Source organism: Danio aesculapii, chromosome 8 (assembly GCF_903798145.1).
Source record: "Danio aesculapii chromosome 8, fDanAes4.1, whole genome shotgun sequence".
Lineage (NCBI taxonomy): Eukaryota > Metazoa > Chordata > Actinopteri > Cypriniformes > Danionidae > Danio > Danio aesculapii.
In genome coordinates this window covers 39,980,658-40,000,841 of record NC_079442.1, presented here as the reverse complement: position 1 = coordinate 40,000,841, position 20,184 = coordinate 39,980,658, and the positions used below count along the sequence as shown (strand labels likewise).

The window sequence follows — 20,184 nt, the reverse complement described above, 5'->3', positions numbered from 1 at the left end:
TATTTAATGTTAATTTCTTGAATGCTATTGGATAATAAATATAAAGAATTTCTAGCAATTTCTGAATGGAAAAATCTTACATTGCAATATTTTGCTTTCCAGAGATATGTTACAATATGAATATAATTAGCTCTATTTGTAACAAATATTATTAATTTAGATCAATTGGGATGGTCAAGAATTTTTCTGCGCAATGCATCTGCATAAATTATAATTAATTACAAGCAAAAATAAATAAATAAACAGTACTTTATGTTTTTAACAATATTCAAGTACAGAAATGTAACAATCAAATGTAAAATAACATGGTCATTATTTTATAAATAATAATAAAACACTAATATCTTTATCTTTTAATCTTTACCAAATGATCTAATCCTGTGATGTTACAATTGCAGATCCACGCATTGCAATATCGATGCTCAATTAATATATTGTTCAACCCTATCTACATCCTTTTCTTTTCATTATACAAAATATTAAAAATACACTCACTGGCCACTTTATTAGGTACACCTGTCCAACTGCTTTGTTAACGCAAATTTCTAATCAGCCAATCCCATGGCAGCAACTTAATGCATTTAGGCATGTAGACATGGCCAAGATGTTCTGCTGCAGTTCAAACTGAGCATCAGAATGGGGAAGAAAGGTGATTTAAGTGACTTTTAATGTGGCATGGTTGTTGGTGCCAGATTGGCTGGTCTGAGTATTTCAGAAACTGCAGATCTACTGGGATTTTCACGCACAACCATCTCTAGGGTTTACAGAGAATAGTCTGAAAAAGATAAAATATCCAGTGAGCGCCAGTTCTGTGGGCGCAAATGCTTTGTTGATGCCAGAGGTCAGACGAGAATGGCCAGACTGGTTCGAGCTGATAAAAAGGCAACAGTAACTCAAATAACCACTCTTTACAAACGAGGAGCAGAAGAGCATCACTGAATGAACAACACAACAAACCTTGAGGCGGATGGGCTACAGCAGCAGAAGACCACACCGGGTGCCACTCCTGTCAGCTAAGAACAGGAAACTGAGGCTACAATTCACACAGGTTCACCAAAATTGGACAATAGAAGATTGGAAAAACATTGCCTGGTCTGATGCGTCTCGATTTCTGCTGCGACATTTGGATGGTAGGGTCCGAATTTGGCATCAACAACATGAAAGCATGGATCCATCCTGCCTTATATCAACGGTTCAGGCAGGTGGTGGTGGTGTAATGGTGTGGGGGATATTTTCATGGCACACTTTGGGCCCATTAATACCTACTGAGCATCGTGTCAATATCACAGCCTACCTGAGTATCATTGCTGACCATGCCCATCCCTTTATGACCACAGTGTACTCATTTTCTCATGGCTATTACCAGCAGGATAACACGCCATGTCATAAAGCCCGAATCATCTCAGACAAGTTTCTTGAACATGACAATGAGGCCACTGTACTCAAATGGCCTCCTCAGTTACCAGATCTCAATCCAATAGAGCACCTTTGGGATGTAGTGGAACGGGAGATTTGCATCATGGATGTGCAGCCAACAAATCTGCAGCAATGTCAATATCCAGAATCTCTCAGAAATATTTCCAGTATTGTTGAATCGATGCCACAAAGGATAAAGGCAGCTCTAAGGGCAAAAGAAGGTCCAACCTAGTACTAGTATGGTGTACCTAATAAAGTGGCCGGTAAGTGTATACTAAATATTATATACATATATTTATTTATTTATTAATATTTTAATTTTTTTTAATTACATATAGTTTTTTTTTTTTATTCAACTAAAGCTTAAATATTACAAACCCAATCTTTACACTAAATCATCTCTATAACAGAAAATCCTGTTTTCATATTCTCAAAAGTATCATTTTATAATGCAATGTTTTAATGAAATTGTTAACTTGTAATGACAGCATGTTGAAGAAAAAAAACAAGCAGAAGTATGAAACACCAAGGACAAAAAAAGATGCTTACTGTAGGAATACACACACTTTGGAGTGCACTGGAGAAGTTCTCCTTCAAAAATGTTGGTAAAATACTCTAGGCTATTTCAGCTGGAGAGAAATATATCTACTGTCCATCGTCCTGTTTATGTGTACCTATAGTACTTTAAAACACAATGCAGTAATTGACATAATAAAACAGACCCAGAGGTTCAGAACTGATTTCCAGCAAGCGGCGACAGTCTCTCTGATGAAAAAGCTCCAGGGATCAATTGCAATACATAGCAAAGCTCCTGTCAAAACTTCCAGTCTTTCCAAGGCCAGCATGGTCTGCCAGTTGCCAAACAAGCTCTTTTTTCGATCAGTGTCCAGAGAGAGCCAGTACTCAATTGTGTTATTAGTCTTTCTTCCTGTAAATGTTAAAAGGTACAATATACTGAAATCTGTTCCCGAAAGATAACGTTGAATATTGACAATATCCTGAGGTTTAAAGCAATTTTATTTGTTGGAGGATTGTAGATATTTTTTAATTAAATTTTACTTGATGTATTTGTACACAAATTCTTTAGGACTGAAAAGACAAATATGAAATTACTGACATACTGTAACCATATTAATGTATAAAATCAAATGTAACGTGTATTCTATTTCTATATAGGATTTTTAATGCCTCTAAAAGAATTATCACAAACTCATTTTTAACCCCAGGCAAATAAGTGTATATGGTAACTTAATTGACATTGATTATTATATCACTTTAATAATGTACACTACCTGACAAAAGTCGTGTTGCCCATCCAGGTTTTAGTAACAATAACTTATTTTACCAAAATGAAATATGATCAAGTCTTGATTTTTAATTGTTATTTAGGACAGTAAGGTCTGACTTTGCTTACACAAATCTCTTGTCACTATACTACAATACTACAAATAATGTACAGTATAGAATATAAAGTCATGGTGCAGTGGAAAAAGAATTAATATTGTGTATGACTCCTATGAGCTTGGAGAACTGCATCCATACATCTCTGCAATGACTCAAATCACTTATTAATAAAGTCATCTGGAATAGAAAAGAAAGCGTTCTTGCAGGACTCTCAGAGTTCATCAAGATTCTTTGGATTCATCTTCAATGCCTCCTCCATCTTACCCCAGACATGCTCAATAATGTTCATATCTGATGACTGGGCAGGCCAATCCTGGAGCACCTTGACCTTTTTTGCTTTCAGGAACTTCACGGAGCACTATCCTGCTGAAGAATTTGCTCTCTCCTGTGGTTTGTAATGTAATGGGCAGCACAAATGTCTTGATACCTCAGGCTGATGATGTTGCCATCCACTCTGCAGACCTCTCGCATGCCCACATACTGAATGTACACCAAACCATGAATTTTTCTTCACCAAACTTGACTGATTATAGTGAGAACCTTAGGTCCATTTGGGTTCCAATAGGTATTCTGCAGTATTTGTGATGATTGGGATGCAGTTCAACAGATAATTCATCTGACAAATCTACCTTCTGCCACATTTCCAAATGACTAGAAGTCATTAATAAGTTATTATTTGTTGCTCTTACAACTGGGATCGACAACAAGACTTTTGTCAGGTTGTGTACTTATTATTAATAATATCGTTTATATACATTCATACAGCTAAAGTGAAAATGATTAGCCTTCCTATGATTATTTTTTCTTTTTCAAGTATTTCCCATATGATGTTCAAGAGAGCAAGGAATTATTCACAGTATTTCCTGTAATACTTTTTCTTCTGGAAAAAGTCTTATTCGTTTTATTTTGGCTAGAATAAAAGCAGTTTTAAATAAAAAAATAACATATTAAGGTCAAATTTTTTAGCCCCTTTAAGCTATATATTTTTCGATTAGCTACAGAACAAACCATCATTATACAATGACTATTGACTAAATAACCGATTTAAGCCTTTAAATTGCACTAAGCTGAATACTATAATAGTAATAGTAAAATAGTATGATGCCAAAGATTAAATAAATCAGTTATTAGAAATTAGTTATTAAATATATTATGTTTAGAAAATCTGAAACAGAAAAAAAATCTGTTAAACTTATTAAAATACTTTACAGGAGTGCTAATAATTCCTCAACTGTATATAAAATATAAGATAAAGGTTCCAATATAGAGTTTTTGCAGTGATTACATTTTAGATTCCTTCCAGTGAACATTTCTTATAAGAACTATTTGTTATTGGCATGTCAATTTAGTGGCACTTGAGCCTGTTCACGAATGTTAGTCTGGAGCCCATTTTACATATTCATCTAAATGTAGAATATGCAGCACTGAGATGTTCACTAACAGTGCATCGCTTCTCAGGTATTTAAAAACTTATTTTTTCATCCAAACAAAAGAAAAAAAAACTGCTTGAGTACATTGGGGCCCTTGAGGTTACAATTTAGGGTTCTTTTTGTGCACTATTTTATGATGAATGGATAAAAGAATTTAAGAAAATGTAGATCTGTAAAACTCTGACTTTTTTAATGCAGACTTTTGTATCTTGGCAAGTCTCAGCACAGTTAGTGACATTGATCCCCTCTGAAACTCTTGAGGAGGCACATCGATTACTGCACTTTTTAAGCAAAAGTCTCCATTTCCTCTCTATTTAATCACACTGCTGTCAAGAGAAACAATTGGGATATTACAGAGATCTTATTTATGATCTTGCTTTGCAAGAAGATGCACCACAATGTTACTTCCTGCATTAATACCAGCACAGCTGCTATAACAACAGAGACGCACAAAGCTAGCGATACTTTTCATGACCTTGAACACTCAGTTAAAACACACAGACAACTGCTCAGAGTACAGTTTTACGCTGATTTAGGAAATGTCTACAAAAAACGATCATGTACAGTGTAATTCACAAAAACAACATCTGCTTGTCTCCATTTACTCAATTTGGATGCAACAGGCTGAGGATGCAGCACATCGCAATGGCGTTGTCATTGTCTCAGCCTCACAATTTCACATTTCGCTAATTTCCCATATTAACCAATATTCTCTTCTGTGCGTGTCAAAGCTGAAGGGCCCTTAGACTTCACCCCCTCCCCTTGCTCCTTCATTCCCCGCTCTGCAAGCTTTGGTCCATACAAATCCAATTTAGCAAATCTATTTTGACATTGAATTTGCACTCATTCAGATGTGGCATCGGACTCTCTGTTCCTCAGGTCTCTTTCTGTAATGAAATGTCTGCAGCAGACCTGAGAGCTGATTATACACATCCCACTATTCAAAAATATCTGTTCTAACTACTCTACGCTATCAAAATCTGAACTTTACAACCAGGCTTCTGATGCAAAACTTTGCAACTCAGAGACTGTAGCATTTAATGGTCTCGTGAAGTGCTATTAAATGTGCAGTTTATTATTCGATGTTCGACGTAATCTCAACTGAAAAATGAAGAGAGGGTGGGACAGAGTAGCCCCTCCCCTTTTTAAAAGTAGCCAATAGTGTTTTATTTTATCACAGCTCTGCCAATGAGAGTTGTTCAGCTCAAGCGCATCAAATGAGAAGCGTCTTTAAGGGGTGGGGAATGATACTAGAGAGCATTTAATTGATCAAGATTTGATGAGAAACTGAAGTATGAGGTGATGTGAAAAAAACATTGATCCATTTAGATGGAAGTGACAAACTGCAAGCTTTGGATGTTTATATCAGTTTTATATCTCCTAAATGCAAATTTTGCTACTGTTTTGGAGCACACCAACATATAGAGGTCCTTAAAAATTACTTCTACATCTAAAAATCTTTTATTGTAATTTCATGGGACCTTTAAAAGACCAAATAAGAAAAAAAAGAAAAAAAAAAACATCTGAATGTGATTTGATTTAGCCTGTGATTTTCATTAGACTGAAACTGATCCATGATACTTGGAGAAAGCTATCGGTTAGCATTATGTCAGTTGTCTGGCTCTTATAGGGCTGCCGGAGGTATACGATTACCAATCTGCCATCTTTGCTCATGGGAGCCACAAAACTACTTGAACCAATCAAATTAACTGTTAATGCCATGTCACTAATCCCACCAAGCACACATAGATTAAAAAAACATTAACCATCACCAATCCGGAGTCAAGAAAAACAAAGAACAACATTATCGATATTAAAAACAATTATATTATTATTAATAATAATTTTGCCATACCAAAACATTAGTGAACAATTAAAGTTCTAACATGGGATTTCATAGCATGGTTTCATAGCATTTAGTCTCCATTCCAGAGGTCGCCACAGCGGAATGAACCGCCAAATATTCCAGCATATGTTTTACACAGCGGCTACCCTTCCAGCTGCAAACCCAGTATTGGGAAACACCCATACACACACACACACACACACACACACACACACACACACACACACACACACACACATTACGGACAAATTAGCTAACCCAATTCACCTATACCGTATGTCTTTCGACTGTGGGGGAAATCGGAGCACCCAGAGGAAACCCACGTAAACAAGGGAAGAACATGCAAACTCCACACAGAAATGCCAACTGGTCAAGCTGGGACTCTAACCAGTGACCTTCTTGCTGTCATCCAACAGTGCCAACTACTGACCTCTTTTCATGTAAATGAGTATTTTCTATCAGGCTCCTATAATTAGGTTTAGAAGTTTAACTTTTTATGTAATGGTAAGGAAATTTCTGTGCATTGTCCATTAATATTGAAAGCTTATCAGACATATAGGTAATATGAAGTAATTCATGAAGTAAGTCAAACTAGTGTCGCTGTGCAAAAAAAACCCCGTTATGAATGCATGTTACACTTCCGACTGTACAGTGGGTTTTCTTTTTCTTATAATGCAGTTTTTCTTTTAATGAGTTTTGAGGTAAGGGAAGTTTTCTTTTGCCATTCACTGACAGTCGGACAGGCTAATGCAATTCATCAAACTTCATCTTTTAAAATCAGAATCGAAAGTGTAATGAAACGCTCTCCTTATAATATTTGGCATATCAGCACGCTGCTACATTAAAAACATATGATTCGATTCACGCCTTCTGATTGGTTCTCTGGATATAGCGGCTTTTGCTGTCAAAAGCAAGTGGCGTTTTAGCGGCTTTTGCAAACAAACTGTTATTTCTGAATGCACTAGCACCGGGATTTGGATGATTATAAGCAAATCTATTCATAGATGGTGTACTACGTGCCTAAAGCATTCACTCAATGTCATTATCTCATTTTTGGCGGATATGGCGTTTAGCGGCTTTTGCATCTGAGCTCTTCATATATATATATATGTACTTATTCATTGCTGAAACAATTTCATATGCAGAATATACAGGTCTTGAAGTTCTTGAGCATATAGCAGATGGAAATATCTCATGAGGACATTATGTGGAGTGATGAGGAAGATGAAGTTTGTTTTAAACAAGATGCAATCTATAACCTCAAAAATGAAAGTAAAAAATGTTAATGTTTGGGAAAATTAATTTTAAGATTATACTAGCAATCATGTATTTTTTCTGTATTTTATGATTGTATAATGTTCGGGAAGTACAACTGTTCTGACCTGATGTCCATTGAAATGGACAAAAAATAAATATACTTAAAGGGTGTTGAATTTTTATTATTATAATTTGGTCTCATTTAAAGGAGCCTCACGAACTGTGAAAACAGACTTCTAAATTTTTCACAAACTAGGAACATAATTTGAGTCGGAAGGAGTTAAAAAGACCCTGCATTTACATTCTTAAGCAAATTACTTCATAGTATCACTTCTGTCTGTTCCCAAGTGACATTTTGTGCACACTCACACAAAAACTTCAGAGGCTCTCATAAGACAACAAGAACAAAATCAGCAGAATCAGGAACATTGTTTCTAAATCACAGTTTTTTTTTCTGTCGTCATCAGGCTTTAAGAGAATCTGGAATTTAAAGGGCACCATTTCACCCCCTTTTCAAGATTTAAGATAAATATTGTGTCTCCACAATGTGTCTGTAAAGTTTCAGCTCAAAACACCCATCAGATTATTTATTATAGCTTTAAGAATATTGGGATTTTCTGCTCTAAACACAATGTAGCTGTATTTGTTGCCTGTGCCTTTAATGCTAATTTTCCCAGCCCACCGTTTCCACGTGCCTGTCAGAGTGTGCCTCAATCTCTGCCTCGGCTGCGTCAGATAAACAGCACAGTGACAGACATGAAGGAAGAAGACCTCATGTAACGTTTGTGAGAAATACTACAGTAAGAACTTTCCCATTGATTATTTGATGTATTTGTTGTGGAGTTAAAAGTATTTCTGCAACAAGTCACACACAATAGCCCCTTCCAAACATACAGACCTTTATGGAAAATTTTCTGAAAATACGCTTTTTGAAAATGCCCGTAAATTTGTTCCGGCTATTTTCTGGAAAGAGAAGTTGTAACATTACCGGTAATTTGCTGGAATGCTGCGCTGTGTGAACACAGAAGGAAGATTGCTGGAAAGAGCACGTTCACGTCTAGAACGTGCTGACGTAAGATGTCTACTTTAGCCAATCAGAACACTTCATGTCCAGGCAGGTTATGAGAATAAAAGCCTGTGAATATTCTTCCAGACACATTTAGCAGCTAGATGTTAGTCAGATAACATTTCTGTTCCTTCTAAATTCCAACTATTGAAAACATTATCAATAAAATGCTTATGATAAGCCGTCGTTTGTTTATCTTCAAGCTCTGATGCGTGTGCATGCGAAGCAGCCGGTGAGCGCCAGCACACACATATTATGAACATCTCGACATGCGAAAGTGTTCCTCCATATGTTTTCATTAAAACTGCTCACAATACTTATCCATCCACAGAGTTTTTAATGTAGTTAAATGTTTACAAATACAAGCGCAGCCGTTTAGAGGTCATTTCTTCTGGTAAATTATATCAGAATTTACCGGTATTTGGGAATGGATGTGTGAATGGTATTTTCTGGAAAAAACATCTGTAACGTCCGTGCCTGTGTGAACAGTGCTTTTTTGAATTTATCGGTAAAGTGATTCTGGAAATTTTCCAGATGTTTACCGGTATCACTGTGTGAACGGGGCTATTGTCATTAGAGATGTAACGATTCACCGGGAGCTGGTTGAAAATCGATTAAAATATGTGATGATTCAAACCGGTTGAAATATTAAATGAATCGCGATACACGTTTTGGACAGAGGAGGCGCTGTGTTTTCAAGGCCAATCTCGCTTTACCTGCACATAAACGACGAGCAAGGGCTGGGGCGGCAGAGTAAAATGACATTGGTGAAGTGCGCCAGACAAACTGTGCAAATACTGCTAAAAGACGTTTACATACACAAAAGAACGAATATGATGCACCTAACCCGTCAGCACAGTGAAAAACTACTGTCACAGACGTCTGTATGCAAATAAACTATTAATAAGCCAAACCGCGCAGAAGGGATGATTTGCAGCTCCGGAGATCACACGTGCATCAGTGTTTTTATAGCGAAAGTGTGAAGATGTTCTTCAGACTGAAAGAGAAAGTTGTTCCGTTACAGAACCAGGTATTAGATTATTTTGACCATCTCATTTTGAAATTAGTGAATGTATATAATAATAATTTGCTTTTATATTTAAAAATGTTCAAGATTATCTCTTATGTGTATCACACTGATACTTAATTATATAAGTAATCTTAATTATTCACCTTCATAATCATGTTCAACTCCTGTCTCTATTCTACTTTATAATTAGTCATTTTATATTTTTTATTTATTATTTTTTTATGCCAGTGGCTTGGATCAGAGGGCCTATTGACCACCTCTGTACACACTGCTCTCTGGTTTAGGAAAGGCTTACTTTTACACAACAGCCATCTCAGTCCCAAGTGAATGAGTTCTCATCAGCAGGGGAAATTGTAGCAAGATGTGCAAAGACCTCAACTTATGCCAGAAAACAGAGATATTCTGATAATTCTTTTTAAAAATGTAAAATCCCAGCACAGTCACCGTTTTTGTTTGTTTATATTAGGCATGGGACGATAACTGTTTTTAAGGTATACCGCAGTTTGGTAAAGTCAAGGTTTTAAAACCACCAAAATTTTCTGTAAAACCGTTCCTAGGGTATATGTAAGATTTTTTATTTACATTTTTTGTTTGTTTTTTAGGACAACAGTTTCTCCAGCAGAAAAAAAATATTCAAAGATGCCATTTTAAATTGTAAGTAAATCTTTGTTTTGAAACGAATGAAGACAGCAGAAGTCAATGATTTATTTGAATTATTTAGCCTGACATGTTTACTACTACAAAATATCATAAATCTTTCAAAAAATAGAATATATTGTTTTCAAAGGAGAAAAAAATGTTTTAGTTTTTTACCCAGACATTTAAAAAGAATATATTTTAAAGCAGTGATCACAATACCGTGATACTGTGAAACCATTTTTATCCAAGGTTATCATACCTTCAGAATCTTATACCGGCCTATGCCTAGTTTATATTAAAGAGTCTTCTTTAGTTTGTATTTTTTTTAGGGATTTGTTTTTAAAATAGCTATTTAGTTATGGCAAAAATGTGCAGCGTTTAAGAAAAGCAATAAAGGGCTCCTTACCTTAAAATTGTTTCAAATAATTTTGTTTAAAAAATCGTGACTAAATCGTGAGATTAGTATCATGAATCATATCGAATCGTGAGTCAGATGAATCGTTACATCCCTAAATGTCATTACAAAGTTCACACTCATACACACAGAGCACTTTGCACTGTTTTTGATTGGCAAATGTAACAGGATACACATTAATATCCACTGCTGTTTGGACATCCGTTTTGTTAATGTACAAAATAAACCTGATTTAATGTCCACAATCCGTGATTGAAGCGTCTTCTTTTATAATTGAACTGACATGCGGCTGTGGTGGTAAAGATGGTAAAAATTACAAACATGCACTGTTTTAAAAATGTTTTAAACATTGTAAAACTCTTTCTTACTCACATTTGATGATGATTGATGATCAAAACGAGCTGAACAGATCTTGTTGAGTCCTGTCTTGTTGATATGATTATACGAGATGATACATGTTAATACACAGCTATCAGTCAAATCGGTGGGTGGGAAAACTGCACTCCTACGTCACGTTGCGGTGGGTTTCAAAATGGGAGAGATTTGGTTTCTATTTTAACGTCAGGAAATTAAAAAAAGAGACTTATTGTCTTTATATCAGCCCAATATGACTGCGGACAAACAGCTTATAAAAGATGATTGTCAACATAGGTGCCCTTTAAAAAAAAATAAACGCATACCTGAAATATGCTCTTATAAAGTGATCTTAAAATAACCTTGATTATTTTTAGGTATGAAGATGATTTAATTAATTTGAAGAACTTACACTATAAAAACATTTTGTGGAATGGAATGATTACAATTATTTACAGAACAGTAGTTAGAAATAAATATTAATGGCAGTATCCATAATTCAACCCTAAGCCAGAGTATGTTAATATTACAACATATTCTTTTATAAATAATCTACAGCAACAGGCCCTGAGATAGTCTGACATAGTTCCTCTAGACACACACACACACACACACACACACACACACACACACAGTAGGTATTTACAGAGAGAGCCTTTGGCCAGTTTCAGTTGGAATACACACAGAGACAAGAGAGCCAGGCCAATTATACTCTCCACAAATTACCCTTGATTAAGCAGCAGAACAGCAGCTGCAGAGCAACAACACCCGGAGACTCTCTCCTCTGGTTCATACTGAAGCAGTCATTCCCTCAACATCCATGCCACATCCCAGAGCTCCCACTCCCTCTCCTGCACAATCAAGAAGCCCAACTGTAAACTCTGCGTAAATATTTACATAATTACAACCCCCCCGCAGACAGAATTCTGCATAAATGTGTGCTTTTCCTAAAAGAGTGATTTGTAAACAGCTCAACGGGATTCCCAGGGTTATTTTTCCATTTCAGAACAGTGAATTAAATGACAAATTAATCAAATGCCACAGGTTGAACAATCACAAGCACAATGCGGTCAAACACAAGAAGCAGTCAAGCGAGAGAGATACTGACGCAAACAACAGGAAAGACGTATGGAAAGAGATGGGTGATGGCTTTTACCTCCATCTGCTGTGCATTGTGAACTAAACTGATACTAATGTCTCTTCTCTCTGGCAGTGATGTCTAAGCCGTCATGAATAATACAGGCCCCAAGTACATGTTAGTGCCACTCAGGGGGGCTTTCCCTTGGCTTGCAGAGGCAGAAAATGGAACAGCGAGACAGAAACAGGGTCGGCTCTCCCACAAGGAATGAATGACACTGATTTGCCTTTCTGCCTTGCTTTTCTGCCCCTTGCTTCTTTCAGGCGACTGATGCGCTGCTAGGGCCACACAGAAAAACAGACAGATAAACAGATGCAGGAATAATTCTGAGCTGACTCACATAATGAGGTAATAGTCAGGCAGGCACTGGGCTAAAAACAGTATGAATGATGCAGGTGAGGGAATGAATGAAGGAATGCTTCATAATGCTTACTATTGAACGCCATCATGGGAATCATGAACAGCCTGTTGCAAGCAACCCCCGCCTGTGCTTTCTTTCCAAGCTTTCGAGGTTACCGCGAATACCAACACCTAGCAACTACAAAGCAGCATCGTGCATCGAAATTTGCTGTTAAAAATGGCAAGCGATCTGAAGCATGACCTCCCAGTATATTGCGCTGTCAAGCCGAAGCCTGCGTAATCGTTGATAAAACTGGCCACCTGTTAAGCATAAACTTCACAGAGTCTAACGACGCGTTCATCGCACACAAATCAGTTGGTAAAAGGAGGATTACCTTATAGCCTTCGTGTCTGTGTTTATTCTCCTCGAGCCACAGGCGACTGTCAGACGACAGCGGGCTGCTTTTACTCCGCGGAGAAACGGAGTTCCTGGCTCCCTGGCATCTATCAGGCGTGCATGCACGGGCGTGATGAGCTGGATCGCCGGATCTCAGGCTGACGCTGTCTCGCTGCTGCGGCTGCTGACTTCTCAGCTCCGCGGATCCCCTCACGCAGCAGTTGGGCAGGCTGCTCCTCAACAGCCGCTGCTGCTGGACCTGTAGCTGGAGGGAAGGTGGAGGCTTGTGATGCTGATGCTGCAACAGCTGCTGATGCTCGTGCGATTCGCAGCTGCACGAACAGTGATGATCTTGTTGGCAATTCGCAGTTTTGGCAGCCCCTCCAACACTCTGCTGCCGACTTAGGCTGGGTTTCGAACAGTCTGCGAGACTTGGGTTGCTCCCTTGGCTTTTGACTGGTGCTTCCTGACTGAAAGGGCTGGGCAGACTCTCTTGGCTGTGTTTTGGCAAGGGGAGTGCGGTTTGTCTAGGGCCACCCCTGTGCTCCGCGTGCTGGTGGTGGTGCTGATGGACGGCTCCCGAGTAGCGATGCTGCATCCCCGCCTCACCTGCGGCGGAGTGCCGCTTTGCGTTGCAATGATCCGGCACCCTTTCGCTCCGCGCAGCCCCGGTGGAGTCAAGGAGGCCCGTTTCATTGGTAGGTTTGACCAAGACCAGCCTCATCACGTCACTCTGAAGTTACAGCGAGCACCGCCCACATGTGACAGTCGAACTGTTTATATGAATGAGTTTGCTAACTGTACGAGGTTGCGAACAATCGGGGGGTTGAGGGAATCAGGTTCCTCGATTTAACACTCGAACCCCCCTAAAAAACATAATGGTTTTAGTTCAAATGCATGGTCATGGAGTATATGTTTAGCAGACAAACGCTAACGGAAAAAGTTGTTTTCATATGAGTGTAACCATAGCAACTACTAACGGCTCCATCGTGGAGTAAATCACTGTATGTATTGTTATTCATCAGTCAAATGTATCAGTAATAGACTACATAAACATGAACATTTTTTCAATAAATATTCGTATATAGTTTTACATATTCTATATTTAGTATATCTATATTATGCTACGGAAGACAAACATGGAAAGTTCATAATTCAGCAGAATAATTTGATAAATTTGTCGTCCATATTGCTTTGCTAAAGTCTATCTACTAACTGGTGTCTTGTTGTTATCTAGGTTGCTAACACAAATCTGGATGATTTTATCTGCATTAGATGCGACTCCAAAACAAAAGAATTATTTAAACCACAATCCTGATCCGGCATCATTGTTCTCATAACTGTACTATTATGCCAGTGAGAGGGTAAAATGTATTGACTAAAGCTTATACTAAACTAAAGTTAAATCATTTAAAAAGAAGCAAACAAAGATCTTATTACATAATAGTGAAAATATGTTTTTGAATTGATTTGATCTAATCTAAATGTGATGCAGTGCTGGGTCAATCTGATGGCCAGATAGTCATGCATCCCAAAGTGTCCTGCAAACAGACAAAAGAATAAATGCACATCAGTTCAAGTAAAAACAAATCTTCCATTTCATTTATAGTGTTAGTACATGCACCAAACCATAATATAGATATATGTGTGTGCCTTTTTTATGATGATAGTGTCAGGACAGTAGTTTTCACAGGATTGAGTGCTGTTATCAGTGAGGCTGATGCCAAAGTTTGGAGCTGGATTTCGAAGTGGATCTGGGGCACAGGTGAAGAAAGCTGGTAATTTGATCTTTTTCATTAAGTAATTAGTCCTGGAGACCTGTATGGGTTCCTGAGCAGAATGAAGTATCATTTGCTTTCTGGTTATGGAGGCAACCTTGCTTACAACCACATGAATTATTAATTTCCTTTCCCACTCCATGTTCAGAGATGTGTGTGTGGGATTGCTTGCTGAAATGACCTCAGTGTGGCATTTAGAAAACAAAACAAAAATCCTCTCTGTTTAGTTGTCAGTGCTATAGACGGGCTGTTGTTTCATAGAGTTACATGCTGAACATTTCAGAATGAAAACTAAAATGTTATTATAAGTAAAAATATTCTACATCTACTCTATTCAGTGGTAAATAAATACAATAAAGATGTAAGGTTTAATTTGTGTACCACAAGTAAAATGTAACCAGGAAAGATACTTAATACACTTTCAAACAAGTAAGATCATGTTAACATTTATTCACATGAACTAACAATGAGCAATATTTTTTAACATAGTTTATGAATATTTGCTAATGTTAGTTATAAAAATACAACCCTTCATTGTGTATCATGCCAGTTAGTTCACAACGCATTAAATAAGGATACTACAAAAAAGGTAGATGTGGAAATTAAGATAAAACAACAATGGTGGATTACAGCAGGGGTTCCCAAACTTTTCAGCCCATGATCACCAAAATAACAATGCCAGTGACTCACGACCCCCAATGTTCTCTGAGGTGGTTATAAACATATAAGTCTTGCACAAAACGGCACACACATAGCAACAGGGCCAAGTCTATTCATCGTTTCATTTTGGAGAACGTCACTAGGAGACCATCCTCCATGTTCAGTTGTGGCCTGTATTTATTTTTAATGTACGTGAGTGCTGTAAAGGTGTCAGAAAGCTTAACCTGGTGCCATAAAAATCACAAAATGTGCTGCATCTGATGCTATTGCTGTGTCTTTAATATAACCTAATCACCCAAGGGGTCGTAAAAAAAAATAAATAAATATAAAAAAAAAAAAAATCAAAAGGCTGATGGCTTTTTATTTGGATGTTGTTTTTAAATGTTTATTAAAACATGTTAACAATGTAACTATTAACTACTATTTTGTTCTTCAGTAGGTTATGGGTAATATATGGTAATTCTAATAGTTCTGATAATTCAAATAATGAATTTGATTTTTGGAAATCACCAAGCTTCGCGATTTCCCACTTTGCGAACCACTGGATTACAGGATCTCCATAGTATTTATTTACAAAGTAACATCTCCAACAACTTGCTTCATGTACACTAACCAGCATATTCAGTTGTTTTTGTGGATTCATGTGTACGGGGATCATTCTGACAACATTGTCTATATCTATACAGCTTTTTCATTTTAAGAATATCATTGTCATGTAAATAATCCCTTATTTTGTACATTATCTGTATAGTGATTCATAGATTATGATCACTATGCTCACCTGTGTCTGGTTTAGTTACTTATTGTCTAGGGATTTCAGTTAATAGTCTAGTATTTTATGTGCACTCCAAAACTTTAAGTGGGCCACACATGATGCAAATTCTGATAGTTGGATGTCCACATAATTCACAACTAAGTTTTTGTGAAAATCATTCAGATGCAGTGATACACTATATGATTTTATGACCTGGCGAATTAAAAACACTGAAATTCTGTGCCAAAAATATGGACAGTCTTTTCATTGCTTTTTGTCAGTTTTATAATGATATGAGCCATAAATGTTTGCTGTACATACTGCTTCGTGTGAGTTATAAAGCATTATAAAGAGTTCTAAAGATGAATTGTCATGTTTGACAACTTTGTCATGCATGACACAACATACAGCAGACGCTCTTCAACAAGTTTATCCTCTTGATTGGTCAACTTAAGCTCATTCAACCACACATACCTCACGAATTAAAGCTGACAACTCCAAAATTGTATTGACATGCTCAAAATGATCAGTAGCTCATGAGCTGCTTAGCTTTGTTCTTGACATGACCATACGAGCATCAATATATCCACACATTGTCTGTCAATGGAGGAAAAAAAACACGTACAAGCCAGTGTTAATTTCGTTTAAAAAAATTCACCATAATTTTAGTGACAAACAAGTTTCTACCAATTAAACGAGACAAAAACGAAATAAAAATTAAGTGGTGATGAGGACGATAACAATAATAAAAATATACTGACATTTTCATTGAGTAATAAAAATGAGAAAAGAATGTGATTGAGGGATATCCAATCAGATTTAATCTTGGTGTGTGATTCATGACAAACAGACATATTTGAAAAGTAACTGGTCCACTGCCGCAGGTGATTATCATGTGAATTGAATTTTACATGACTTAAATAAACAATGCATATGCAATTTTTGGTCTTGAATGGAAAAGCTATATTTAATATTTTGAGAGACAGTTTTATTTAATTTGAAGTATAAATATTTTATATAAATAAATGTATACAATATTAATTAAATTACATTTAAATTAAAGCAAATATATTTTAGTCAACTAAATCTAGATTCGATTTAGTTAAAACTAGACTAAAATTGAATGATTCAGAAGACTAAAATTTGATTAAATCTAAAATAGAATTTTAGCACTGAAGTTGCGATCACACTGGACTTTTCTCCCCATAGACTTCCATTCATACACACGTGAATGCGTCAGACCGGAAACGCAAGGCCGTGCGTCAAGTTTCGCAAATCCTGCGTTGGAAAGTTGGAAAGCTGGTGAACTCTGACCTGCAAAAATCGCATCATTTGACTGCCTGAGACCAATCGAGGATCAAAACATGACTTCTCAGGAATTTAAAATATGGAGCAATCAGAGTATTCTTCCCATAGACTTCCATTCATACGCACGTGAATGCGTCAGACCAGAAACGCAGGGTCATGCGTCAAGTTTCGCTGTGGTGCAAAGTTCAAGCTTGGTGAACTCTGACCTGCGAAATCGCATCACTTGACTGTGTGAGACCAATCGAGGATCAAAACAGGACCTCTCTGGGCAGAAATTTAAAACATGGAGCAATTGCTCGCTTTTTTAAATGTCTAATAAGCTTGTTTAATCCCGCCCCTTTTCGCAGCGCCATATGACAGAATTTCGCACACACAAAGCCCGGTGTGACCGTAGCTTAAGACTAAAACTAAATTAAACTGGTACAAGCAATAATTGCATCGTGCACACCGGTTATTCAGATGATTAATTATGTTCACCTGTGTCTTGTTTAGTTTTGTCCTCTTGCATTTATAAGCCTTCAGATCATTTGTCTAGAATTTTCTGTGACTATGATACATTTCCCATGTTAGCTCCAGCTTGTTTAAATGGTGATTCAATGGTTTATTGATTACGTTCACCTGTGTCTGGTTTAGTTCCTCGTCATCTTGTTTATATGCTCTCAGTTCCTTCAGTTTACTGTCCGAGCACTTGAAGTAAGCTGATATGTTCTATCAGGTGCTTAAGTTGGTTTAGGGTTAGTTAGGGTCATCTATTATGGCCTGTTGTTTAACAGCTGCAATTAGATCCACTTCTCCATCTGCCAGTTATACAAGTAAACTTTAATACATACATTACAAATGACTTCAACTCAAATTAATTGACATTATTAAACGCTGTTAAAATGTTTGTTGTTCATCGACCATTTAATGCGGTAACTAACACAGGCAAAATTGAACATGGTTCAAAGGAGTACATCTCATTTTAAGAAGACAGAAGCTGTAAATAAAACAATCTCAACAATTCAGTAGTCTGACATCAGAATCAAACCTCTCCAGAGGAAGCAGATTGTAATTTGTAAAGCCACTCAGGGTCTGGAAACGGCACACCATACAAACAGAGCAATTTTATGGGCTATCAGGTATTTAATATCCTGGTATCACTTTTACAACAGAAGGGCCATCTGTTTTCTTTTTTAACCTGTACAAGAGAGCGAGCATAAGTAATTCTTTTAGCAATCAAGCTGACAGCACTTATATAAAGGCCTCTCAGTGTGCATTATTTATATATCTCCTCCTGGCGTTCCACCTGTTCATTAAACTGCATTCGAACTTCTCGCCCACAGCTGCAAGGAGGTTACACGCAATCTAAATATACTAGTATTTTTTTTTTTACCATTTATTGCCTGTCTAGTGATTTTGGATCATTTTCTAAGAAAAAATCCAGGGCTGAAAAAAACAACTGCCTCGAGATCAGCAACGCAAATCAATAGTTGTAATTATATGTAATAGTAGTTAGATTCATTCGCATAAATTCACTCTTATAATCAGTTTCTGCCAAAGCAAATATCACACTTTACACCTGATATGGAGTCAGTCTGAATGATTACAGTGTTAAATTCAAGTCAGCCTATAAAAGTGATTCATAGTGTTGTAAGAACGGCTGAGGAAAACCTATCGAAATGGTTGCTCCCGTGTTTATTTTGCGCTGCGCTAAGGTAACCGTGCCATTACAGATGCTCTTTTGTATGAATAAACGCATGTTCCTGTCTAACAGCGAGCGAGAGATGGAGAGGCCCTGTCACAAGCAGATGAGTGTTCATTACTTTACCCTTGACGGGGGGTTTGGGGAGCAGAAAAGAGATTTCACGCTAATTTGTGAGATGACACCTTAGCCATTTACTAATATATATATATATATATATATATATATATATATATATATATATATATATATATATATATATATATATATATATATATATATATATATAAAACACAGCATATAACCCTTGATAGCACTCTAGCTGTTTTTAATCACACATACAAAACACAGTTTTTAGATGGTAACTTTTTGTTTATTATCCCTCTATATGCCATGAAGCAAGTCAAAATGGATGCTGTTCAAACAAAATCAAAACGGTGAGTAGGATTTATGTTTTTCTTCCATGCATTGGAATAAAACACAACTGTTAACCACTAGGGACATTGTTGTGGGAAAAGTCTTTCCCAGTAATTAAAAATTGCCAAATTGTTCATCCTAATATTTACATTGTATCATTGGAATCCATTATGTAGCTCTCTGCTGATAAGTCTACTAAGCTGATCCAGATCAGTTTTTACAGCACTGCGTTGGTCGGGTTTAGGGTTGGGGTAGACGTTATTAAAATACAATTAATAGGAAACTTAATAAATAATATAAATAATTCTCTTGGTTAATCGGCTATTCAAAAAGAGAAGACTCCAGATTCAGATCTGTTTTTATATTACTATGACAGTTGGGTTTAGGGTTGGGGTGGTGGTAGACGGTATTAAAATACAGCTAATGGGAAATTTAATAAATAATATATATATAATTCTTGTGGTCATTCATTCATTCATTTTCTTTTTGGCTTAGTCCCTTTATTATTCCGGGGTCGCCACAGCGGAATGAGCCGCCAACGTATCCAGCACGTTTTACGCAGCGGATGCCCTTCCAGCTGCAACCCATCTCGGGGGAAAACATCCATACACACTCACTCACACTCATACACTACGGGCAACTTAGCTTACCCAATTCACCTGTACCGCATTTGGACTGTGGGGGAAACCGGAGCACCCGGAGGAAACCCACGCGAACGCAGTTAGAACATGCAAACTCCACACAGAAACGCCAACTGACCCAGCCCAGGCTTGAACCAGCGACCTTCTTGCTGTGAGGTGACAGTACTACCCACTGCGTCGCCAAATTCTCGTGGTTATTCAGCTATAATTCAAT

At 37.1% G+C, this 20,184-nt stretch overlaps 1 protein-coding gene across 1 annotated transcript in view; it reads right to left on the bottom strand.

The window, feature by feature from the left end:
• The window catches only part of kcnn1b (potassium intermediate/small conductance calcium-activated channel, subfamily N, member 1b), a 78,594-nt gene extending 64,800 nt beyond the window's left edge, over positions 1-13,794 (bottom strand). Inside the window, exon 1 of the mRNA XM_056463966.1 lies at positions 12,730-13,794. Coding sequence (XP_056319941.1) covers positions 12,730-13,455 — 726 coding nt within the window. The 5' untranslated portion in view covers positions 13,456-13,794. The remainder of the gene's footprint in view (positions 1-12,729) is intronic.
• Positions 13,795-20,184: the final 6,390 nt, after the last annotated feature.